The 26,145-nt window shown below is 44.7% G+C and overlaps 1 protein-coding gene across 2 annotated transcripts; it reads left to right on the top strand.

The window, feature by feature from the left end:
• The first annotated feature begins 2,312 nt into the window (after window positions 1-2,312).
• PRSS23 (serine protease 23) lies at window positions 2,313-10,868 on the top strand. 2 transcript variants are annotated; one of them, XM_075050129.1, is made up of 2 exons: window positions 2,313-2,652; window positions 7,680-10,868. In XM_075050129.1, the coding sequence occupies exon 2, from the start codon at window positions 7,693-7,695 to the stop codon at window positions 8,809-8,811; it is 1,119 nt and encodes a 372-aa protein (XP_074906230.1). In that variant the 5' UTR covers window positions 2,313-2,652; window positions 7,680-7,692; the 3' UTR covers window positions 8,812-10,868. The 2 variants fall into 2 exon arrangements, with proteins under 2 accessions (XP_074906230.1, XP_074906231.1); XM_075050130.1 differs by lacking the exon at window positions 2,313-2,652 and adding an exon at window positions 2,727-3,201.
• Window positions 10,869-26,145: the final 15,277 nt, after the last annotated feature.

Below are 26,145 nucleotides of genomic sequence, written 5' to 3'. Positions count from 1 at the left end.
AGCTCCCCATGCTGTACAAACAACACAAAATGAAGATGATCCTTTACCCCAGTCAGAAGTAGAGAGACGGCAGGCAGTCACAGGAAGACAGAGACACACCAGGGAACCATGAGAAGTGTGGTGAGATGTCTCTAACTACGGACAGTCACACAGACACCTTTTGTGGATGGGATGCCTTCATCTTTTCCTGTTTAAGTGTCTAATGTAGGTCAGACAACTTAAACCCTGACAGCGCCTCTTTCTCTTCATTGGCAATTAAGGTGCACAGAGTGAACACCTCACACATAGACCTCTACATGCAAATGTTTATGGTTTGAATGAGGTTTCTAGTCTCATTCGAGATGCCTTAGGGCATCCCACCTGACTTTCAGCTGCTGCTCCAGACGGTGAAGGTCTGTAGTCCTGTACTGTATCATGGACAGCCAGGGCATCCCAAACCCCTACAGTTAAGTGAGGTCAATCCCACCATATGTATCTCAGCAGCGTCTTGTATCTGTGCCCCTCCCCATCTCCTGTAAATATTTCTATCAGTGTCATATCTTCTAGGATTGTGTCTATTTGAATTTGTGTCTGGATATCAAACAGTCCTTCTCTAGTCAGTCAGAATTTATTCACAGTCACTGTAAATAAAAATTTGGGGAAAACATACAAAGGAGGAAACAATTACACTAATATTTATTCCTTCTTCCCACTGAGACTCTTGAAAACAGCAGCGTGATACAGGAAGGTTGATACATTTGAGACAAAGCAGGAAAGGGACATACAGAGAGTTGTTCAGTGGAGGGTTTGCAGTCATCTAGAAGTGACTGCTGGGCAATCTGTACTTTGTCAGAAGAGTAGAAGTGATTGAGAGGCCTCGTTTGGCGTGGTGACTACTGCAGTCAGGAAAACCTGTGAGAGGAAAGCTGGGAAGGCCCTGGAGCACACATGGCACTTGTGACAGAAGAGGCTGTATGCCCATGGAAAGCAGGAGCCCACCCGGGCCACTGCTGCAGCCCTGACTCCCACTGTGTAACCAAACCTCACAACGCTTTCACCCCCTCCAAGACACGGTCCACCTCCTCCATCCACGCAAAACAGCGGAGCAGTGGGACTGCGTATCTAATCGGGAGGCGAGTAGGCACAGAGTCGAGGTAAGGAAGGGATCTGTGATTAGTATGGTACTGCTGATGGAGTCTTACTCGTTAGCCGCCTACCGACACTCCAGGTATCTTCCCCGCTGTTGCGTGATCATGTCCTGGTGGCCCAAGAGCAGCTGAACTGGTGTCACGAGCCCTTGGTCCCCCCTGACACCAGTTGTATTCTCTACCTGTGTTTCTGCTAGAGGTGTTTGCCCTCTACCCCTGGGGACCTCTCCCTTCATGTTGAGAAAGACTTGTCTGAGTATTTATGATTTTTGTAGCGCTTGCTTTTTCCAACCATCCGTTAAAACCTTTCCACAGACCCAAATGGGGTTGGTGCTAGGCCCCAGTAAATGCCAATCGGAAAAATCACGTCTAAGAATGTAAGATCCTGTAACATCTCAGCTCCTCACATAGGGTCCATGCGTGAGGCAGAGCTTTTGCTGTGCTTCAAGCTCTCCTGGTCCTTCGCAAGGGTGGCAGCAGGGCAAAGTGGTCAGTAGAAGGCAGAAAATAAATTGATCCCTGTGAAATTTGTGTTTTCTTTCTGGGGTAATGGTGATCAGCTGGGAGTTTTGGCAAAACCTTTTGTGGATTTTTCTCGCGGAGTTAAAACACGTTGCAGGATTTTTGCCTTCTTGGCTCTGGTTTCCTCTTTTCTTGCCAGATATCATTATAAGCATTCAAGAAGGATGAGTAATTAAAGCCCATGCAAAGAATGTGTCCGACAATTACATTCAAATATCTGCCTGGCGACGCAACATAGGTGACAGACCGCAGAGCTCCCGGAGCTTATGCCCTGCGATGGCAGGAGGGACCCTGGGGGCTCGCCCCATGCCCGGGGACCCTCCGAAAAGGGACCTGCCACGCTAGGGACCCAGACGTCGGGGACAGAGAGTGTCTGGTTCCCTCAGGGCCGCCCAGGTGCCACCACTGCACCCCAAAACCTCCCACCCCAGCCCCGGGGTGGCCTGAGCGGACGGCGGCCCCTGAGGTGCCGGGACACCGCAAATAAAAACAAAGACGAGGGAAAAAATTAGGGTTTTCCTCAGGAAATAAATGAAAACAGCAGTAAAAGAGGAAAAAAAAGGGGGTGACGCCCCACAGGGTGCACCGGTAGGCCTGCGCGGAGGGACGGCCTCGGCCTCGGCCTCGCCCGGCGCTGCCCCCCGCCGAGGGGCGGTGGGACGGGCAGAGGGCGCCGGCGCCGCCGGGAGCGCTGCGGAGCGGAGCGGAGGAGAGCAGAGCGGGAGCAGGAGCAGGAGCAGGACCGGGAGCGGGACTCCGGCTGCGGCGGCTCCGGCCGGAGCCACCTGCGGGAGGCGCCGCTCCGCCCCGCGCCGCTCCGCCCCGCTCGGAGCGCGCCTCTGAGGGAAGGCGCCCGGCGGGAGGGGACGGGACGGGACGGGACGGGACGGGGCGGGAGGCGCCCCCCGAGCCCCGCGGAGGCGGCGGGAGGGATGGGACCGGCCCCGCCACCTGCCTGAGCGGCTCCCGGAGACACCGCCGCCGCCGCCGCGGCGGGAAGCTGGTAGGTAGCGGGTCCCGCCGGCCGGGAGGGTGCCGCGGAGGTGCGGGTCGCCCCGGGGGACAAAGGGGCGGCGGGGAGGATGGCGAGGGCCGTTCTCGCCCCTCGGTGCCCCGGCGCCGGCCGCCTCACCTGCCCGGCGGGCGCGGAGCCGAGGGGAGCCCGGCGCTGCGGGGCACCGGCCGCCGACCGGGCTGCCGGGAGCCGCCGTCCCGGCTCGGGGCGAACCCTTCCCCCGCGGAGCTTAATTTTTAACCCCGCTCGCAGCAACGGGAGCGCACCCGGCGCGCCGCCTCTCCGGCGGCGGGCAAACAAAAGGGATAACGCGGCTTCTCCCCGCGTCGGGTCCCCGGCGCCGGGGCGGCCAGCAACCGCTGCTCGCCGGTGTCCGTGACTGACTTGGAAGGGGCGTCTGGCGGGGGAAGCAGCTGATAAAAATTCGCCTTTGCCGCGTGGAACGCTTTGGGAGGCGTCAGAAGTCGCTCTCCGGTTGAGCCGCTGCGGTGCTAGACTTTGGTCCATCACCGCGACTGAGAACACCGGATTTTGGGGGTGGGTTGGTTTTGTTTTTTTTTTTTTTTTGAGAAATGCATGGCACGGTCTCTTCAGCGAAGCGGTTGCTGGAGCCTGCGGCAGGCGTTCGCCTCCTGCCCCGAGCGAGGTGCGAGGGGTCGGTAAGGTCCCACCGGAGACCCCGCTTGCGCGGCTGCCCCACGGCTGGGCTGGTTTGATAGCCCTGGGGACGCATGTCCTTGCTTACGGCTTAGTGTTTTATTCAAGTTGACCGCCACTGTCCGCCTGTAACGCAGTTTGCTTGTACAGTGAAACTGAAGCTGCTTTACATGCCGGGGAGAGAGGGAGAGGAAAGAAAGGGGGGCGAAAGGAGGCAGTGGAAATATTCTGTAGTAATTGGACTAAGTGGCAAACGCATAATAGGATCCCTTTCCTCTGTGTGTGCGTGTGTCACTGACAGACGTGTCAAAATACCTGCTGTGCCCATTGTGTATGTTAACAGACACCCTTGGCCTGCCAGCATCAAAGTTCGTTTCAGGTTTTCCGAGACATCTCTTGCAGCCCTCAGTCTAGTGGGTAGGGCACTGCAACTCTCGCACTACCTTCAGCATCGCAGGCAGGCTAATAGAGATGTTAGATTTTAATGGCGGGAAGGCTTCTGTAATTCTTAAAGTGCGACTCAGTTATTTTTGCTGTGTTTTAACAAGTTCTGTGACTAAGAAAAGCAGCAGAGGTATTTTGGTGTGGCAGTGATTTAGTTCACCTTTATAATTTGGTTTGAGCCAGGTTTTCCTCTCTTACTGTCTGTCTTCGTTTTTTTTGCCGTGTTAATCATTCTGGCGTCCAGCGCCGTGGAAAAACTTTCTTCATTTCAAAATGTAATGGAGACTGTTCAGTTCATGGGCTTTCATAGTGGATGTTTCAAGATTTATTGTTATTTAACCATCTATTACAAGAACCACCCCTGAAGTAGTGAGCTCTTCCAGAAAAATTACTTGCTTATTAGAAAATGATTCATGTCTGTCCTGAACAAGGCACTTCTCTTTCACCAGCATCTATCTCGAGGCGTGAATGCCCATAGCAGGCAGGAAAATGTGTCTGTAAAGTGTTTTAGCGGCGTGGGGAGCCCCGGGGTAGCTGTCACTGTTTCCATTCTCTAAACAATTTTAATGCCATTAGCAAGTGTGATTATGTACAAACCGCTTTCTAGGGGGTTCCTAGGCTGGATATCAGAGCAGGGCTTTGTACTGAGTCAAAGGGTGGATTGAGTTTATGACACAGTTTAAATAGAAACAGAAGAGCAGTACTACAGTAGAGCAGCACGTCGTAATTCATTCAGTATCGTTTTGTGGTAGCTGTTCAGGGAAGTACTCGCTTCGTACCTGTTTGTTCGGTTTGAGAACATCTTTCAGGGTCACCCGTGAGTGAGTAGCTGAACACAGAGAGTGTTAACCCTGTTTTTTGCAGCTTCTTGGGTTTTTTTTAAACAAAAAGGAAAAGAGAAAGGAAAAGGAAATAAGAGGCTAACTGGTAGGTCTCTCTTTAAATTTAGGCTGCTTCTAAAATTCCTTCATCGTTCTGCATAACCATTTATTTTTTAAGGAGGAAGGATCTACACAGAAGAGGTACTATGCACTAATTTGGCATCTGGTTATAAATAAGACATATTTTTTCTATTTATTGCCGCCCAGAGCTGATTTAGTACCAGTTATGTCTCCAGATAAGACATAATTACAAAGACTTCAGTAAATGCTTTGGTTCGTGAGCACTGTTTAGCCTCTACAGTCAGGTATAAACTCACAACTTTATTTTATTGTTAGGTTTTAATAGCATTTAATAAATAATAGGAAAGTTCTGTAATTGATAAAAAGGCTTTTTTCATCCCATATCTCTGCAATGTGATCATAGCACAGAAGCAGCAGAGGAGGGGTGTGGGGAGGCTTGCTCAGAGACATAAAGTGCAGTAAGTGCTGCTTTTCAGGGCACGGCACAGGCACAGATACCATCTTCAGAAGCCTTTTTTGGGGGACCAACTTGAGTCCCAGCTCCTGTCTTGTTCTCTTCATAGGGCGGCTGCCCTCTGCTGTCTAAAACTGCTTTTCCTCTGTTGGTGTTGCTGTAGCGCTGATGGTAGGGAGGTAAGGGAGGGCAGGTTGCAGGGAGAGGTAATTTCTCTTCTCAGCCCGGGTGATGCTCTCCGAGGAAGCAGAGAAGTTGTTGGGTACAGTCCCTTCATCCGGTCGCTGTGCTGATGGGCAGGAGGGAATCTTGCTGCTTGTGCAAATAACTGACAAGACGCTTCTAATTTTCCCCTGCCAGCTAAATAAACCAGCCAAAGGCCAGCATTGGTTCAGTTGGCATGAATGATTTTTAGATCCAAGAAGTGGCGTGAGTGGTGCAATTTAGACAAGAGATTCCATCTACCAAGAAAGCTTCAAATGTAATTTGTAGGAATAACTTTGGTGTGAAGCAGATGAGAGCAGACTGCTTATAAATACATGCTCTTAATGATGGGATCTGCTACCTGATGTACAGCATAACTGTGATTTAGTCTATTCTCAGCTTCTAACTGGAAGACCAGTAAACATTTCTGTGTACAGTCCTCACTGTCACAAGTAGGACAGTTAACAGTTGACTTATGCTAGTGTATATTGTCTTTGTGGTGATGGAGTGGTATCATTTGTCCCTGTTACCTTCTTTTTATCTTTTCCTAATCACTGTTGTACAACGAGCATATTTGATATACAGCAAGTTTTCCCTGGACCATCCTTATTCCAATGTGAGACTGTCTCTTTTCATAGCTTGCAAAACCAGCCACATCCAATATTAATCTCTGCCGTGGAAGGAGCCAGAGGAGCTGATGGTTTTCCTTGAATACATAAGCAAGTATTTTCCAATTTTGGGACATTAAAAAATTATGCAATTCTTATTCATGTTTAAAATGGCCTGTGTTTTCCAGCATGACTTGCCCGCTAGGTATAAAGCAACACATTCTATAGAGCTTAACCCTTCTGGAAAAAAATATGTCCCTTTAAAGATGTCCAATTTGTTAATGAAAAAATTACCAAGAGAATGTCTGGTCATTTCTGGAAGAGTCAGTACCTGCCTCTGTGGCATCAGTACCATCAGCTCTGTCCATCTACATCTGGTTTTTTGGAATGGAAATTTTTTGATAGCCTGCATGAGTCAATTGATATTTTGAACATTGTGTGCTTTAATTACAGCCTCCATTCCCAGAGAGGATGCTACCAACAATGGAAGAATCCAGGCCCAATATTTGAGTTGGACACCTCTGGACTTCAGCAGTCTGTAGCTTCTCAAGTCTTTTTTGGTTCAGCTTAGGGATGGAGTATTCCTACAAAAAGCGTTAGAGAGAAGGATTTTTCTTTTTTATTCTTAGATAGCTGTGGTGATCTCCTGCATGATTTGCTTTGGTTAACTCATTTGAGGTATGTCAGGAATGATCCTGCAGTTGTGATCAGTGTAACCTCAGCAGGGTTTTAAATATGTGTAAGCTCAACATAATTGTGAAGTTTTGTTTGAATAATCTTTGTATGAGGGAGATCCTGCCTGCCTTCCTGCGCAGGGCGCAATGCCTCCTGCAGCGATTCAGCTGTATGGCTAATTTTCAAATAAACTGAAGTTACACATTTTCTTGACACAGTACTAGAGCACGCTGTTCTCTGCAGTCTGAGGCTCTCTGCCTGTGGTTCACAAACACATTTACAGTCTCATTTGCCTCCCTGAGCTCAGGGGTTGGTTTGCATTTCTAATTAATTGAGTTTATAAAGGAATAAGCCAGTATGTTAAATGAAAATTCCCTCAAGAATTGTAAACTTACTTGATTAGCTGTCCTCGTATAATCTTATCACCCTTTCTCATGTAAGCCTAGGGGAGAGCAAATGCTACGTGAAGCAGAAACCTTCCTCTGGTATGAGTTGCAAGGGGAAGCGAGTCTCCCATGCGGTCATGTTCTGCAACCCAACTCCTGTTCAGGTTACCTTCTTTGTCCACCTGCCTGTTCCTGCCATCAGCTTGATGTCTCTGGCTAAGACAGCAAACAGTGTGAAGTGATTTAAGGATGTCTCTCAGTGGAGTCAGAGAGTAGGTGGGAGCTTTCAGAGAATACTGTAATCTAGCTGAAGACAGACACATTCACTCTTTGCAGGAGCTGTGGTTTCTGAATGCAGGAATTTACACAGGGTCTGAATTTTCCTTGTGCCGTTTGAAGACATATACTGTAACTTCCCACTGAAGTCAGCTGGGAGTTGGTGGCTCAGCACACCCAAGGGTTAAATGCCCTGTGTTTCAGTGTTAACCTGGGACACTTGTTTCAAGATACAGGTTAAGGCATTAGTTTATTACTGAGAAATCTAAGTACTTGATGATAGTTGGCTCCATTCAAATTGCTTGACCCTTATTATATTATACTTGGTTAGAAAGCCATTACTTAGCAAGGTAGATTAATCTTGCAACGTGTTTGGGTGAGTAACTGGACTTCCTTTTGCTTTCCACAGACCGGCATTCAGAATGGCAGGCTTGTCCACTTTAATCTTCCTTTTGTGTGCTGCTAAAGATGCGATGCCCTCCAGTTCTCACTGGAAGCCAACTTGGCCATCTTACAGAGTTCCAGTTATCCTGCCACAGTCTACTCTTAACTTGGACAAACCGCAGTTTGATGCTGAAGCGAGACTGGAAGTGGTATCTCCCTGTGGCCCAGCATGCCACAAAAGTTCTCCGCTGCCAACTTATGAAGAAGTGAAGAACTACCTGTCCTATGAAACCTTGTACGCTAATGGTAGCCTCACTGAAACTGAAGTGGGCATATATATTTTGAGCAACGGCGGTGATGGCTCTCAAGGCAAATCTCGAACTAAGAGGCAGATCTATGGCTATGACAGCAGGTTTAGCATTTTTGGGAAAGACTTCTTGTTGAATTACCCATTCTCCACATCAGTGAAGCTATCTACAGGTTGCACGGGGACGCTGGTGGCTGAAAAGCACGTTCTTACTGCCGCTCATTGTATCCATGATGGCAAGAGTTATGTCAAAGGAGCTCAGAAACTGCGGGTGGGGTTCCTAAAGCCCAAACTGAAAGATGGCAGCAAAGGGGCCAATATCACCAACTCGGCAATGCCTGAGAAAATGAAATTTCAGTGGATCCGAGTGAAACGGACACATGTCCCCAAAGGATGGATCAAAGGCAATGCCAATGACATTGGCATGGATTATGACTATGCCCTGCTGGAGCTGAAGAAGCCTCATAAAAGAAAGTTTATGAAGATAGGTGTGAGCCCACCAGCAAGACACTTGCCTGGAGGGAGGATTCACTTCTCTGGCTATGACAATGATCGTCCAGGAAACCTGGTTTACCGTTTCTGTGATGTCAAAGATGAAACATATGACCTGTTGTACCAGCAGTGCGATGCCCAGCCGGGTGCGAGTGGATCTGGGGTGTACGTGAGGATGTGGAAGAGGCAGAATCACAAATGGGAGCGTAAAATTATTGGAATATTTTCAGGCCATCAGTGGGTGGACATGAATGGCACCCCTCAGGATTTCAATGTAGCTGTTCGCATCACACCCCTCAAATACGCACAGATCTGTTACTGGATCAAAGGCAACTACCTTGACTGCAGGGAAGGATAAAGACAATGAAACTCCTTGAAAGCACTTAATGACTGGTTTTAATTACTCATCTGAGGAAAGGCAAGACTTCTGCTGCAAATGTGCGTGATACGATCTTGTAACATCAGGATGTGATCTATAGCTTTTCAAGCAAGCCACCTGGTTCTTAGGACAGGGGGTGTGTGGTGCTGTCATTACAGCTTGAAACTGGGGAGGAAGGAACGTCTGCTGGGTGGGGAAGGAGCAGGTGGACTTGCTGAATTTGCAGCTGAGCAACTGAAGATTAATTAGGGGCGGATCAGTAAACAGTACAAAATCAGAACCGTCTCCAAAGAATCTTATAAAAGGGACGCTGTTGACTATCTCATGCCTACAATGTTTGTTTTAATAAATCCTAGGATTAGTAGAAATGCTTTGATCTGAACTTTTAAAAGAAAATATTTCTGTGCTGTTGGGGGCTGAAGAGGGGCATTTAATGGTGTTTGCAACCCAAACATTACAGCTTTGTGTTCCTGCATGAGAAAGGGAGTGTGAAAAGGGCAAGGCATGCGCTGTGGGAGATGAATGCCACACAAATAGCGTGAAGGGTAAATAACTGCGTAACACTTCTAACCTTCTTTCAGCCTGAGTGATTTGAGACTTTATTAGTAACATAGTTAAGAAAAATGCTTTTTAAGCAAACAGACCTTGATGCTGCAAAGACTTGACTGTGAAGATGATGTTGGTCATAGGAGCAGTGCCATTGCATTCTGCTCTGGGAAACACAAATCATACATTGGCTTAAATCTTTACAGCAGCTGGGGCATAGTCTTACACCTAGCAGGATCCCTATGAATATACTATCATAGAAAGCGTATGGGGACAGAGGCTTGTTTTCTGTTATGACCTACTGACATCTTTTAAGGAAAATCTCATGTCAGCAACTCAGATTTTCAGAGGGGAAGCCTGTCTTTGGTCTTGCTGGCCATCTGAATTGCTGCCTGCAAAGCAGGTAAAAGGGAGAGCAGGACAAGGGTGCTACTGAGTTTTCACCCTTTTTGTTGTAGATCCGCGCTGTTCTACCTAAAAATACACCAGGTAGAGGGACCCTGGAGCTATAAGTGTGTCTCTATCATATCCCTTTGACAGTGTAATTTGTATGGCATCTTGACTTTTGTTTCTTGTGTTGTTTGCGGCAGGGATCCCGCCCTCCCGTCAAACTGTTGAGTTACAAATAATTCTTGGCAAATGCATGGTTTGATAATTCTACAGCTGGAATAGAGCCACATTATAGGATGTATTTTGAGTTTGCTATGAAGTGATGTTCTGCTGTCTCTTGCAGATAACAGTGACATTTTTACTGTAGCAGAATTGGACTTTAAAACAAGAACTGTCTTTTATAGGTAAAATCAGTGCAGCTAAATACCTGTAGCTTGGCAGATGGCACTGGGAACTCAATGTGGTCTGTACAGACAGTGTTCCTCAGGTGGATTGTGCCACCATATTGCAGTAACATGGTTAAGTACATGCTGCCATGCCAATACTATTTTAAATAGGAGGATAGACACTGGCTCCAGTTCCAGTTTCTCTTCCACCCATCCATCTCTCACTGTCTCCTGAAGCTTACCAAGTTGCCCATGGCGCTTAGTGTTGTGGGGCAAATGCAAGTCCCTGGTGTGAAATGGGAAGGAATGAATCTAAGCAGAGCTTCCCTGTGCTATACAAATACAAAGAAAATGTTAATTCAGCTAAGCCTTTCTTACACTCTACTAATTACTATGGCATTTGTAAACATATGCCTGATGGTGCTTTATCTTTGTGATAGCTTTGGCTCTAGTTCTGAAAAACATTTTTTGCTAGAGATGCCTATGATTATTATTTTTATAGGTGTAGCATACAAAAACATGGACCCTTATGTGGGCTTTTGGTGCACTCAGATACAAGCAGTTATTAATGCTTTGAAATATGAATAATCACCATATGTATCTGATGGTCTTTTTCTGCCTTTTTATTTTAATTTCCTTTACTCTATGGCTGTTATCTGGAGCACTTTTGTTTGAATGTATCACAGTGAATAAAGAAAAGTTACGGAATTTCAATGCAGACATTCTTGTATTTGTACTCTACTTGGGTTGCACTTTCAGTTTCATTTCAGTTACTTATTTGTAGACGTTCAGATACAGAACAGATTTATTAATATCCTCAGTGCTGTTTATTTTCCTTCAATTTTCTTTCGTCCTCACCTGTTACAAGTTTTTTTTTGTTTGGTGGTTGGTTTTTTTTCCCAGTAGGCTTAATTACCCTTTGTCTTTGAACGGTAATAATCAATCTTAGCTTTTCTATGATTGCTGCAGTTCCAAAGCCAGTCATGAGCTCAGATTAGTTAAAGCTGAAAATAACCTATTAGACTAAAGAGTCACATTTTTTTTATTAACTTCAGGGTCAGTAAACTATGGAGGAATTTGAACTAGTCAGTGTAAGGTCATAAATCAGGTCTGTCTTCTTTTTCTTTTAGTTGATACAGTAAGAAAAAAGTTCCTCTGAAGCCAACAGTGAGACCCACAGTTTTTTGAGGAACACTGGAGTGCAGAAATGTTCTACTTTTTGATTTGGGAATTGCTGTCCATACACCTTTCCTGATTTCTGGATGTGCACACTACAATGTGGGCTTGAGAACGTCAGTCCTGACTTATGGGGCATATTTCCCATCCATCGTCATATGTTCTCAACTGCTTCGTTGGACTGTAAACTGAGATTTTTTTATTCTCTTGAGATGACTGGCAGAGTGGAGTTGTGCAGAAGGCAAATGAGCTTGAGTAACGTGAGCAAGTTGGTTTTTTTTTTAAATAATCTATGCAGTAAGTTTAGTGTAATCGGGAGTGGGACACTCTCTTTCTACTGTACACCCTATGCAAACATTCCAGATGATTGTTTTTGGAAAGAAAAGGCAAGCTCAGATAACATGGGCAGAATTGTTGTACTACACATTGTTTCACCTAGGCCCACCTGAGTTGATGGTAATTTTGCCAGTGTATTCATTCAGAGCGGGGTTTGGGCCATTGCTAGGCAGGTTTGGAAAATGCATTCTGAGTATATTTGCTTTGATGCTGTAAACAGCTCCCTTAAAACCAGACCTTTAAACCGTCAGAAAGATAGCCATGCAGCCGACATATAGTTCATCAAGGAAACACAAGTAACTAAACTATATACAGGCATGACACTAGCAATTTTTTTGTCCAACTGATCATGACTGCTGATAGTCTGCAGAACTGAATCAAGTGCCTCTGTTCTTGTGTCTTAAGGCAGGACAGCAGATGGGTATAGAGAGGCTCTTTTGGTTGCGAGTGGAAAGGATTACAATATTCCACTCCTGCATCTTTAAGAGTCTGACATATGAAAAATTCTAGTTAATGTGGTATAACTCCCTTGAAGAACAGTGCTGGAGATGGAAACTGAGGTCTCGAGAAAGCACAGACCATGCTGAGCTCTTCCAGAGCACACGGTGAACTTAGCCTACTGAGGACTGCAGAATATCATCGAGTTTCTTTCTCAGAGGAAAGGTATTTTCCTTGCATCTGTAATTGTTTTGCAACTGAATTCCCAGGCCTGCCTGTTTAGAGGGCAGCCCTCGTCTTAAAGTTGCACGCTGAACTCCAAGCAAGTATAATACATGCTTGAAATTCTTTTCCGTGTTTCCACTTAATCTGCCATTTGTTAGTGGGTTTTGGTAGCGTGCCAACGCAATATGCACAGGCCTTGAGAAGGGAAGCTTTCAAAGGGTGGATAAAGTATGATGGGTGGGTAAAGACTTCTTTGCTTTCCTGGAGTAAAAAGGAAGCGTGGACAGAGAAGTGCAGCAAAGAATGAAAGGGCAATATGATTTGTACCACAGGAGCAAGATTCCTAGTGAATCGGTTGCTGTGTGTATATGCACATGTATGGATGTGCGTGTGTGTAGGGTTTTGATGAATAATACTGTTCATTTCCATTCCCTGTTCTACTAGGTATAAAAGAAAAACTTATGAGCTGAATAAATTAAACCTCTTAAAATGAGTGCGTAAATACCAAATCTGAGGCCAGCATGCAGCACATATGAGAAGTTTAGATTATGACTTGTCTATAGGTACACAAGAAAAGTTAAGTTTCAGTGACGTTAGAATTAGGAACCTGGTCTTTTCCACCCGGAAGATGCTTTTTCCTGTCTCATATGGTGACTATTTGGTTGCATGTGCTTTGTGCCTGCTGTTAAAGATAGTGTGGGCTTTTAGAGGGAAATGATTAAACAAGAGAAGACAAGAGAAGCATCTTAGCATGCCCCAAACACTACTAGCAACACTGATTATTCCCAGGATAAAATTATCAGTGATGCTTTGGGTGTGGATTGATTTCAAACTAAATGGGAATAGGTTGAGTCATGAAGCAGCCTCATACGCTTTTTTATCTAAAGATCTCTAACATTAATTAAGTGATTGTGGCTCAAGGGGGGACAATGAATGTTCATCTGCAAACTTTTAATGGACATTGTTTATTTTTTTTACAGTAAATTCCATTTAAAAGATAAGCATGCATCAGCAGAGATCTACAAGAAGTTAAACACTTCTATTACTTCACCGAGCAAATGATAATGATATAAAATACTCCATTTAAACAGCACTTACAATGAAAATATCTGATACATGTTAACTGACATTCGCTTATTTGCGTTCACTTCAGTTTTGGAAATCACCGTTCATGCCAATTTGGTGAGGAGAGAGTATTTTTCTGGCAAGCCTGGCCAATTCTAATACAAAGAGCATGTTCATGAAATACTGACTTGTGATGGGAATATGAAGGTTGTTAGTTCTTATTGGAGTGACAGCAGTAATAAGGAATAATAAATTTTTCCAGTTTATCCTAAAGAATTTCCTATAACTATTTTATGCCACATCATCATGGATTTGGTGATTTTCCACAGGTTGCATACATGAAGAAGTTAATGATGATCTAGATTATTTTTTTTGCATCCCCTTACCTGTGAAGCCAGGTGTATTTACTGCTACGGGCAGGTCAGAAGAGGACAAAAATAATCACATTTGCAAAAGTTCATTAAAGGCTTGCCTAACATAAAGTCCCACTTCCAAGCTGATGTTGAACCATTTTTGGAATCATACAGAGAGGGGTGGGTTTAAATGGGGTAGTTAGGTGAGTTTAAACGTAAGCTAGCTAGAAAACAGTTCTTTTTTGGTATTTTCCTACTGACTCCGTCTTTCTTTTTCTGTTCCTGCCCATTCTTGGAAAAGAAAACTTCCTGTGATGAAAATCCTTAAAAATGAGGGGATAAGGTGCACTTCAGAAAACCTATTCGACTGTTATGTTTGTGCTTTCCTGCTGCAAAGAGGGTGCCTACCCAATGGCTTGGCTGTTCTGATCGTTCTGGGACAGGCAGGTGGCACTTGCTCTGGTCTTAACTGAAAATGTCCATCTGGGTTAAAGAAACGTTTCTGATAAAACCTTGTTTGAAATCCGGATGTTTCAACAAAGCTTCAGTTTCTGTGAATTGCTATAAAAGTTCTAATGAATTCCCAATCGGACCCTGCTTCAGTTAACTTTTCCTGGGGTGGTGTTCTGGTCCCCATGGGAAGGAGGAAGGTGTCCCTGCTTGGAAGATGGTATTATGGCTCCTCAACAGCATTCAACAAAATTCTCTTGTCGGTCTGAACGGAGCACGCAGGGGCTTGTTCCGTTGTTGGTAGGGAAAGGAGCGTGTGAGGAGACACGCACCGGTGCAGCACGGGGTCAACCGACCGTGGGACCAGAGGCTGCAGAAACAGGTGGAACGACAGCGGTTTTCTGACCTCCACCGTCTCACAAAAGCCTCACTCAGCAGAGAAGCGTGGGGTGGAAGAAAATGTCACCCTGGGCTTCATCCCGCACCCACCGAATTCTGCTATTGTGTTGGGTGGGAGCAGGATCCGTGCGCAAAGGGATCTGCCGCACAGCTTAAATGTCACCAGCCGTGTGGGAGTGCTTCTCTCCAGCTGGCCCTTCTGAGGGATCATTGTGGGCAATGAAAGGGCAGGAAAGACTTTTCCAGAGCGTGTGGGTGGGGGAAAAGCAACCCTTCATGCTGGGAACGCATCAGATGTGCGGATAACTCCGAAGCGCCTTTTCCCTGAAATAAAGGGTGAGGCTGAGAGCGCTCTGCAGGTGGAAGGAGGGCGGCTTTGCTCAGCAGGACTCGTCCCTGTGCTCAGGGACGTCTCCGGCTACAGCCAAGCGGGAGGGAGATTGCCACACTCTCACCGTTACGGAGGAACCACTCAATACCTGCCACCTGCCTCCTGCGGGAAGTAATTATTTAACAGGAAGAAGACTGAAAAATGAGAGAATAACCTTCAGTTCACAGTACCCATGAAATAACTGTTTCCAAATGGGTACCCAGAAATACTCGTATTTCTTCTAAGTACCTGTGGCCACTGCTGTTGTTCCCAGTGCTAAGAACCTTAACTGCCTGAGCTGGACTCAAGCTTGTAGGTAATGTGGAGACATCAGCATTAGAAATTCCCATTTCCCAGGCTTCACCATAAAAACAGACTTTCTGTCTCCTTGTTTCCACCAGACCTCATTCAGGAAACACAATCCCCTTTTAAGTACATGATCTTAAGCTTTGTATAATGAAATATCTTTAGGGTATTTCTCAGTAATCGGCTCCCTGAGTTCTTCCTGTGAGAGATTCTGCTGCTCTTACCAGCTTTATGTCATCAGCAAATTTCATTAATGTGCCCCTTCTTGTGCAAACATTGCTGGTGAATATTTGTAGTTAAGACTGTCTCAGAGTGATGCTTGAGAAACTGTGCTTGTAACATCTCTCTACCCTGACGGTTCCCCTGTCAGCACCTTTTGTCTCTGCTTCGGCCAGAGCCTTTAGCTAATAATTCCCTATATGGCACTGTTTCAATTGCTTTGCTGAAATCCACTTAGATGAGGTCCACCAAAACCAATTATTATAAATTAAATCGTTGCTTAAGCAATGCTAAGAATCTGCAATAAATTATGTGCAAAATAGTTGGCCTATTTCATCATGCTCACTTTAATCTTTATTTTAATGTTCACCAGAAAGAAATACTTCAATTAAGATTACAGTTTTGGGGCATAGCTTTTAGTGTAATATTATCAAAATAATTGGGGGTCTTATGGGACAAAATCTCAAAATTATCTAGGTTTCAAGCTTAGGAAAAAGTTGTATACATTCATTGTTATTAAGCTCTAATCCGGAACATAAACACATTGGTTCTTTTTCTTCATACAGCTGATTGTTTAGAAGCTGATAAACCACAGATAAAGCCTAAGGACACAACTGATTTTTTTATTCTCTATAGCTGTCTTATTTGCATTGTTACTAATCTGAGCAGACACAAGATCTTCAGCATCTTCATGATGATAAAACAGCTCATTCTTCTGATGTCAGATAAAATGCGATTTTGATGTGTTTCTGAAGCCAAGAATCATTAAATCTGCTGTCACAATATCCTCCCCTACACTTGAAAGGGCTGTGAGACATATGGAAATAGAAGAATCTTTTCTTTTGCCCCATAAAAAATAGTTTTGCCCTCTTTTTCCTCCCAGTTTGGACTCCTGCAATCTGGAAAGATTACAGAAATGAGACTGTGAAGTCAGTTTATGGAAGGCTTTAGCAGAAATCCTCTGTTTGGGGTATGAAATATTTTGCATATTTGAATGGAAGAGTTAAATCAGGAATCACAGTGACGAATATCGTCGGCACTAGGTCACACAATCCCCCACTATTTCAGAGTTGCTGCTGATGAGAGGGGCACGGTTCCCAGCACGACCTGCCTCTGCCACATCCTTGGGGGGATCTCCAGCGCGCAGGAGTGACCTGGCATGAGCTGGGGCTGCTGGGACCCCTCGTTCCCCCGCCTCAGGGCAGCGGGAGCAGCCTGGGTAGTCCTGGCTGCTTGGCACCGAACTGGGATTTGGGGTTTCCAGCACCATCACAGTGCAACGGCCAGAGTCATGTACCCATCTAACCTGAGAAAATCCTGTTTGATCACTCTTAGGTTTGACTAAGCTACTTCCCTAGCTCCTTTTTCGGTTATTTGGGTTTGGGGTTTGTTTTGCTGTTGTTAGCTGCTCCCAGATTTCCATAATAATGTCTTCCCTTGTGATACAGGGAGAATTGGAGCCTCTGGACTGATGTGCAGGGAGACTTTTTGCTAATGTTTGTACCAAACACTGGCATCTTCACTGCATTTGCTTGCTTTCAAGTGCATTATTTTTCCAAAAGTCCTGTTGCTGAAGGGACAAGCCATAGGAAACCATACACCCAGCAATGCACACTTGCTTTTGTGAAGGATCTGTAGATTGAAGGTGAAATGGGGACAGGCTGCAGGATTTAATGAACTATTTCACATGATCCCTCTGAATTTAATACATATGGTGGCTTTGGGTCTCACAACACTTCACAGGAGACCAAGTACCATTGCTACTATATTCTTTAATAAAAACGGAAATCAAAGTCTGCAGCTTCTGATTCTGCACATATTTTTGCTGCTTCATGCATGATATGTGCCTGCTAAATGTCCTTACCAAGGCAGAACGTGGTATATTAAAAGGCATGTAAAACAAAAAGCAAGGCTTGCTTTGATCTTGAGGGTTCTTGTGCTACTTGCTACTGAAGGTTTCCATTTGCTCTTCATACACTATATGCAACTTGTTTGGCTTTCAATAAAAATGACAGACAGAATTAATAACAGCCCTGATATCTCATCAGGACATGCATTCCAAAAATATCTGTCTATCTACACAGTGAATGTATGAAAGCCTGTATAGGATCCTTGTCAATAAAATTCTTCTGCTTCACTCAGAGAGAGACTTTTCATTAGTTCGGGAGAATGCTTTCCTCACTACAATGGCTCACTTTCATGCATCCAGAAAGATATCAAAGGTAACTGATCATTTCTAAAGAATAAACCTTCCACACTACTACTGCCTAAGTTTGCCTTTTGTTTATTAAAAAAAAAAATAAATCATAGAATGTTCTTTGTGGAAAAGGATGAGGCTATATTGTAATGCTCTGGGTCACACTGGAGAAAGCACGTGGTACTGTTTAATTAACCAGTTTTATCAATGTACATCAACCTTGAATTAAAGTTGCGTGGGCCAAGAGGATGCTCACATTTCTGAACTTCAGCGCAGTCTGGGGATGGCAAACTTAAACTGTTCTACAGGGATCCATCTGGTACCCACACTGGTCAGCAGCACACGCAGATCATGGTCTTACACCACAGACCCTCCATCATTTGAGCTAAATCATAAACTGCATCACTAGATAGTCCTTTGTTTTGAGGGTGGGCCAGCTATGTAGCCAGGGATGGGAGTTATCTTTGTCCTTATACTTCTCAGACACTTCCTGACAACAAAGGAATGGTTAAAATTAGGACTCTCAGATTCTGATCTCTGCCCTAACGAACAGAAATTCCTCTGTATATTTTCCTGCCAAGTTTTATCTTGTCTGCTACACTCCTCTTTCTTCCTCATCACTACCATCTGGTGCTGGAGACATTCCACTTTGTGTTGTCTAAACTGGTTATCAGAGAGTTAATGAGTACCTGGGTAATATGGATGGAGACGTGTTCCATCCTTCCCGCACGTCCTGTTTAGTCAGTTGGATTTCCCCCTCTCCTCAGCTTTATTTGTGATGCAGTAAAAATAGATCAGCCTAGTTCCATGCAGTATTGTGAGCAGAGTTTACTTTTAATCAAACTATGTGGTCTTTTTACAAAATCAGTGACAAAGCTGCTATTAAATACCTTTGAAGTCCTTCATAGCCTCCAACCTCAAATGCTCTAACAAAACAGATCCGTTAAAGCTTTTAGCTAAGAGATAAAGAAGGTGAGTAATAGGAGCCTGGAAACAAAGCTGGCTCCGTTTCTTCTGGAGTGTTGAATAACTCTTCAAATACCAATGGGCATGAGCAAGCCCAGCCTAGGAAGGGAAGGAAGATAGGAGCATGTTTGGATGCAATCCATTCTCCAGAAGACGCAAATGATGAGGGAGCAACCTTCTCACAAATAAAATCATAGTTTCGTGTCAAACACAGTGTCAAGCCCGAGGACTGTCTTTCTTTATGTCAAAAATGGAAATATCCACCAGCTGCTGTGGGGTCTGGGTACCAGCAAGTTGAAAACAAGACCCTGGTCTCATAAACTGCATGGGATTTATGTCTTGTGGGATCCAGCTCCTAAACCATGTCTATCCGCAAGGCGATAGGTGATGTTCATCCCTTTCTCTTGACTGGTGACTGTCCACAAAGAGCTTTTTCTAGTAAGGTCAAAGACAAGAGGTGTCTGTAAAAGTGCTAGTCCAGGAGGGTGGTAAGAGTGGGCCTCTGCCTGGAGATGGCATGTCTACCATAGGGAGGAGCTGATCTATAAATCAGTAAAAAGCCCATCCAGCTAGAAAAAAGAAAGTATTAGAGATTAAAATCATGAGGTCACAGTACACAGGTTTGCTGTGAATGTGCCAAACCAGAACGCTTCTCCACCCCTGCACTATTTCAGTGGGAAATATTCCTCCTCTGCCTATGTGAAACATTAACTGAAGCTGCAAGTTCCTTGGAAAAGACAGTGAATGTAAAAGCTTCTTTCTCCCAGGCTCACTCACCAGGCTTCTCAGTCCAGTCCCCATCTCCTTCCACAGCCAGTTACCTCTTTACTGGCTTTTCTTCCTCTTTGTAAGCTCACCCCTTCACCTGGGCTGATCCCTATCAGCAGTGGTCTCAGCTGGCTCCTCATCTCCCCCCAGAGACAGGAGAGGAGGATATCCTGGCCATGCAGTCGCTTCTTCAGCCTATATGTCACCTCTGCATTGACTCCAAATCTGCATCTTTGACTACCTGTCCCGAACCAGATCCCCCAAGTCACAGCCTCACATGAAAATTTAGATCCTTCTCAACTTCTCTGTCACTTCTTCCTAATCCCAAATTTCTAGCTACCTGCTAATCCTTTCCTTTTTCCTACTCCTGTATTAAACATTTCCATGTTGAATTAAAATGCTTCTTTCTTGGTGCTCCTGGGAGTCTGGGTCACCCAGAGCAGAGCAGATACCAAGTCCCAACCCTCGGTTCCAGCACCAGCCATAGCTCTTCATCATTGGGAAAGTCAATGTTTGTCCCCGCTGTCTTCAACTGGAGCCATCATAGAGGTCTGGTGGATTCGATGCCTTTGCAATCAGGTTAGCACCACACTCTCATGACTGTAAATGGTTTGAGCACATGGGAAAAAAATGAAAGGTTTGAGCAGGCACAGTAAGGACAGGCTCTTCCAAGACAGTAGCTTTTTGCACAGAAGCAGCTTCTGTAGAGCAGATATAGAGGGTTTTTTTCTGAGAGCTTAGAGATTGGTCAGATTTGGGCAGACTTTTAGAATATGAGAAGAGAAATACAATTGCTGCAAACACCTGGTCTGCTAAAATATAAGCTCCTCTTCCAAATCCAGCAGCTCTTTTTTTACCCAAAATATTGCCTTTTTTTTTTTTTTTTTTTTTTTTAACCAGTGCAACAGTCTCTTTCGTCTCCTTGTTTCAACCCAGGAATGAGTGAAGTTTCCAAGAATATGTCAGCAGGAAGCTGAACATCAGGAACATCACTACCTTACAGCTTGAGTTTGCCAAGATCTTAGGACCTTTAACCAGGATCTCATAAAGGAAAGTAGCAGGGAACCTCAGTAACAGGCAGAGGCAGTGAGCTCTGAGATTTGTAGTTGAGGGCTGACAGGAGTTAGGGAGCAGAGGATCTGAGACAGGAGAGGTCAAGAGCTCTAGAGCCACTCAGAGTGTTTTGAAGGCAATGCCAGGAAAAGCTGTGTATGGAGTTGGATGACTGAAGAATAAGGAGTCTTAAGGCAGCAAAAAGGATGTGAAAGGTGGACTGGATATCTGTTTCTTCATTATGGGAACTGTGGTTCAGTTACAGGTAGAAGTTTGTGGAAACCCCTTTTCCACCTCCTCAGTAAAGGAGAAAATCTCTAGTAGAAGAGGGGAGAAAATTGGCATGGAGGAAAAGAAGCATACATGAAGGGAAGAGAAAGGCAAGATGATTGTTTTCCCTGGAAAATGTGGTGCTTTAGTTGAGTTAGAAGAGAAATTTACTGCAAACTTTGATAACTGAATGATATCACTACAAAGAAATCCTATAAACCATTTTCACCCTATTGTACAACTTCATCTAACCTACGGCAGAGGATAACAACTCAAACAGCTGTAGAGCTTTCTGACAAGATTCAAATGTAAATGTCTGAAGCAAAATAATCTGGACAGATGTGATTTTAGACAGAGTTGGTGTGCTGTAAATTTGAGACAATTAGAGTTAGGATTAAGTTTTAAATGATCAGACAATTTAATTCTGAGCAAGAATTCTGACATGGAGGAAATACTGAGATTTAACCTTCTGAGAATTTTTATGCTCTGTTGAACAGAAGAACTCAAACCATATTGGCCTGTTTGGAGAATTTAGTTGTAACTGAAGAAGAAGTTAACCCAAGCCATTTCTCATTTTATACCAGACCCAGAAGGGAGATAATCCAGTGATCAGAGGTTAGCCTGGAATTCAGACCTGGATTTACTTCCCCTGTCTGTGTAACGACACACAAGTTTGGAAGACTTTTAAATGTCAAACTCCAATGAAATAAAGAGAATTAGTCTGGGCTTTAGTTTCTCTGGATGCAATTTAGACTGAGTAAATGCAGATGTCTACGATGTGATAAATACTTCTTCACAGTCAATGGGGAGGAGAAGCCATTTTGTAGGTCATGATTCAAGTTTCCCTAAATTTGATGTTTAAAATAGGTCAGATGAATCACTGAATAATATTGTTTCTCTCCATTGTCTCTAAAAGGAGCTGAGGGCTCTTAGCTCAGTTACAGGAGAGCAGAACTTTCCTGTTTTGGAAAGGTAGCCGACAGCTAAAACTGTTAAATTTGGAAGGTGCTCAGACACTGGTCTAGCAACATCAAAGTACTATAGATAGATATGAAAGGTCAGCCTGGAACATACTTCATTTCCGCTTAAAATTCAAAGGGATTTGAGTCAGACATGAGCTCCACAGCACATCTTTAGGACTTCTGCCCATCTCTGAGAAGCGTTTTGATTTTCTGGGATCTAGTGGAAGCCATTGATGTGGGGGAGGATTGTGAAGTCCTCAAAGGAAAATGCAAGCCCTAATCACCAGGCAGACCTGAGATGGGCCCCAGCACAGTCCTTCCTTTTGCCACTTGACTGACTTACTGTGCCACAGGCCAAATAAATTAAGGAAACTATAACTAAATGCAGTACTGAAAAAAAAAATTAAAATTGAAATTGACCCCAATTGGCCATGCCTAGCTCTGCACATTTATAGGGATTTGCATCTTTTCGTTGTATTTTGTATGTTCACTTTTCATTCCCACTTTCAATAGCTTCTCCCCTTCCTCTCTTTGCAAAGAGTGTTTGTTTTATGCTGGCTACATCACTCTGGACACGTGGCCCAGTGTCACATCACCTGCTCTGGAAACCAGCTTGAAGTCAGGAAACCTGTGCTTCATATCTCATTCCACTTTTGGTGTTCTGATCCTCCGACCACATCAAACGCAAGCAGAAACCGCCACATTCACCAAAAGGCATGCCTGCTTCCACCAAATCCCTTCAGTATTGCTTCAGGAACAGGAAAATTGCTTCTACCTTCAAAGAGGTTTTCCTGGTTTTGTCGCACCATTTGTAGGTACCTGCCTCTGTCCCAAATCCCTGGGACCTTTACAAAAAAGGCCTCTGTCCCTTCCTGTCTACTTGTTTCCTCTCAGACGCTTTCTGCAGCATTTAGCTACTAACCTTTTTCTCCGTTTATGTGTGACCTTTCCAAAGCCATGCAAGATATTACAGCACAAATCTCAAAGCCACAGTATGTTCTGCTTTGGCTGGGCAGCTCATAGCACTAATTTTTCCCTCCGTTGCTTCTTATCTTCCCCTTCACCTCGCAAAGTTCATATGCGTGTTGTCGTACAGGCTCCTCCAGAGCTGATGCCATGTGCTGTTTTAATATGCTGTGAAGCCCCCACATTAAAGATGTGTTTCAGGATAGTGCTGTAGTACTGAGCAAGATCTGATGCTGTGTTTGTGGGTGGAGAAATTTCCCCCCCACCACCTTCAAAAGACCCAAATCACATGAAAGGTTCTTCAAGGTTGTTCTTCACAGTGTTGCAAGACTAAGGGAAATACAGAGCCAGGTCTTTTGCAACTCTCAACATGCTTGAGGATCCTCATGTGCAGAAAACCTACAATATCTGGGTGACTCTTATGCCAGGAGTTTGGGCAATAGGATCCTATTCACTCCCACAGACACCACCTTCCCATCCAGGACTCACAAAAGTCACTTACTTACCTATTTTTCCACTGCTTTCTATGGGTTTGCACCTCTTGAGCTCTGAGCCCAGCTCCACTCTCTCTCTTCCACTGTTTTCTCCACATGCTTCCACATCTCCCTTTGCCATAACTTTCTTCCCTGAGAATTTCCTTCTCATTCACTGTACACTGTTGCCTGTAATTCACCTATTCTTACCTGTGAAAAACCGAGACCTATCCCATCTTTTTTATTACCTCGCCTGTCATAAGGAAGGAAGATGACACCAAGATGCTCTGATGCATGCTGGATGGGGATCCTAAAGGAGCCAGAGAGAGATCATAGGGCTTCAGAGCTGTCCCAAACTGTTTTCCTATGATAAGCTCACCAAAATGGTCCAAAAGGTCTTTTGAATGCAAGTTTCGTTAGACCACGAACAGCAGGCAATGAGAAAAGGCTCCTACATCTCTGCTGGCCCTCATGGCATGTCTGGAAGCAAGATGTCAGCTCATCCAGGGACTTTCTGAGCTGCAGCAAACTGCAGAGTCCTTGGTCATGCTTTCCTTTTCCCTCCTGCTCCTGCCCCTCTCACCTCCCTCGCAGTTTCTCGATGGAGCTGTAGGAGCCCAGCTCGGAGCTGGGACACTCTCCTTGCCCCCTGTCTCCTCTCCTTGCCATCTGGAGACACTCAGTTGCCTCCAGGCAATGGATAATTTTCTATCCACCTGCTCTGGTCACTGAAAATATGACATGAACTGGAGCAAGCAGACTAGAAGTGTCCTGTCCTTCACAAGCACATTAGGTGATTTTGTCCTCTAGGCAGGAGATTTGTTTTCCACCCTCTCGGTTGCTCCTGGTTCCTACCTCGACATTTGCTCTGATGGCAGTTCCCGAGCATTTTCCCTGTTTGCAGACTGTCACTTGCCTGTTCTGTCCTTTTTCTAGTGGTTTTGGGGAATTCTAAAAATTCATAGAACTGCTATACTTCCTAAGCTGCACAGTGTGGCAGCAGGCCTGGCAGTGCCTTTGGCTTTTACAGCTGCTGGGTTTTTTGCCTTTTTTTTTTCTTGCAAGTCTTACAAGAGTCTTAAAAGTCTCTCCTGCTATCATGTCCTTAGTAGCACTCTAATAACTTTAAAATCACAGACAGTAATGGCAAAAAAGATTTATTTCATCATCTAGTTCATCCTTCTGCTGTTGCACAATTATTCCCAGGGGAGCACTTCAGGCTCCCATCCAAAAAGTTTTTATGTTTAGCTTCAATCTCAAAAGCAGCTCTGCAAGCATGATAGTGCAAGGCTCATTGTCTGCCTTTCAGCCATTTCAAAAATTAATTTGCCCAAAGTACAAATAAAAGGTTATTTTTTTTCCCCTTCCAACAGTCAGGCCCGTAAACTGTTTGAAACATCAAAGCCAAACTGCATTTCTTCTGGCTCTAACTTCATTAGCCAGAAAGCATCTGCAACTGGAAATGAATCTGCAGCTGTGTTGATGGTTTGCAATCCAGGGTTAAAAAGCACTTCACTTTCTCAGAGTTCTGCTAGCACTTTATAGTAAGTGGGAGGGGAAGAGAAAGAAATCATATTGTAATTAATATAGGTAATAATGTTAGAAGAGTGATCTTTATTGAGTTATGTTTGCATGTATCAGTATTTCAAGGAACTCCATTTTTAAAAGGCTGCTTAACTCTGACAGTCACTTTACTTAAGATATGAATCATAATTCATTCAGATCAAGTTTGTTTAGACACACTGACTTCATTAGTGCTGAAAGGGAGCAGGGACAGGTGATTAACACAGCTCTGTAAGGCAGGAGACAGACGACTTCTCTTGAGCTACCATGGGAGAAACTTTTTCTTGTCTGTGCCTCTGTGACCCTTCTCTGGGGAAATACCATTTACTGATTTGTGCCTTTTGCCTTGTAAATGGTGCAGGTGATACAAGGGAGCCACAGGGGCATAGGTAGCCCCCAAATCCTCGTTTTGTTGAATATGCAGAAAATGTACAATACAGTCACCCACGCTGTCCTCGGGGTATGAGCCATTTTATGGGATATTCACCCACACTCACTCACTGGGCTAGTGTTCATGGTTATTGAATGTATTTTCAAGAACTCCAGACATGTGTAGTGACACGGCTCACATGGCCAGAAACAGTAAAAATTACTGCAGATGCAATGTGTTTTTCAGACCCTTAAGACAGATTAACCTAGAGATAAGTGAATGCCATGCAGAGGCTTTCCCACTGCTTTGATCAAAGAATAGGTTTTTGAATTCCTTAATTAAAACCCACAGGTCTGTTATTCCCCTCATCCACCCATCATCACACACAGTTCAGCCAAAAAGGCACTGAACCTGGAAGGTCACCAGATTTCCCACTTTCCCTCTTTCCATCACTTTACACCCAGAGCTGGTCGCTACGGGGTTAGTTTTGCTCAGAGGGTTTTAAGCTGGGAAAGTGCCTTGTTAAGGCTCAGCTTTTGGAGAGTGGCTGGTGTGATGAAGAATTGCAGGGCTGGGCATTTGTACCAAGTTTGGAAGCATTAGCTTGGTCACAGCCCCATGGTGGGATTGCGCAGAGAGGTTCACAATCCCACGGTCCTTTTTGCCATTTGGTGGTGATGGCTCGGGTTTTTTCAGGGTGGCAGAGGGAGAAAAGGACTCGGATGGGGTCTGGGACTGCTCCGTCGAGGGCGATGCTCGAGCTGTGGGCTGCAGGCAGCTCCTGCCCGGCTGCAGGGAGCTCTCAGTGCTGCTCAGGTCCTGATGATGGGAACCTGAGACTTAAAAAACAATTTTGTTTTAAAACAGTCTGTGCCCCTTGGAATGTACTCTCTCCTTCTGGGCTGAGCATTTGCAAAATGTTACTTAATAGAGACATAATGTAAAATCCCAGCTCCAGACGCACTCGGCTCTTGGTCCAAAAATAATCAAAATCTGAGGCTGGAACCACATGCCAGTTTTGCAACTGGCTTCGTGACAGCAGTTGAACTATAACCACAGAATCAAT

The sequence above is a fragment of the Buteo buteo genome, chromosome 18 (assembly GCF_964188355.1).
Source record: "Buteo buteo chromosome 18, bButBut1.hap1.1, whole genome shotgun sequence".
In the NCBI taxonomy this organism is placed as follows: domain Eukaryota; kingdom Metazoa; phylum Chordata; class Aves; order Accipitriformes; family Accipitridae; genus Buteo; species Buteo buteo.
Note: the sequence above shows the minus strand (reverse complement) of the source record. Positions and strands in the feature narration are given on the sequence as shown.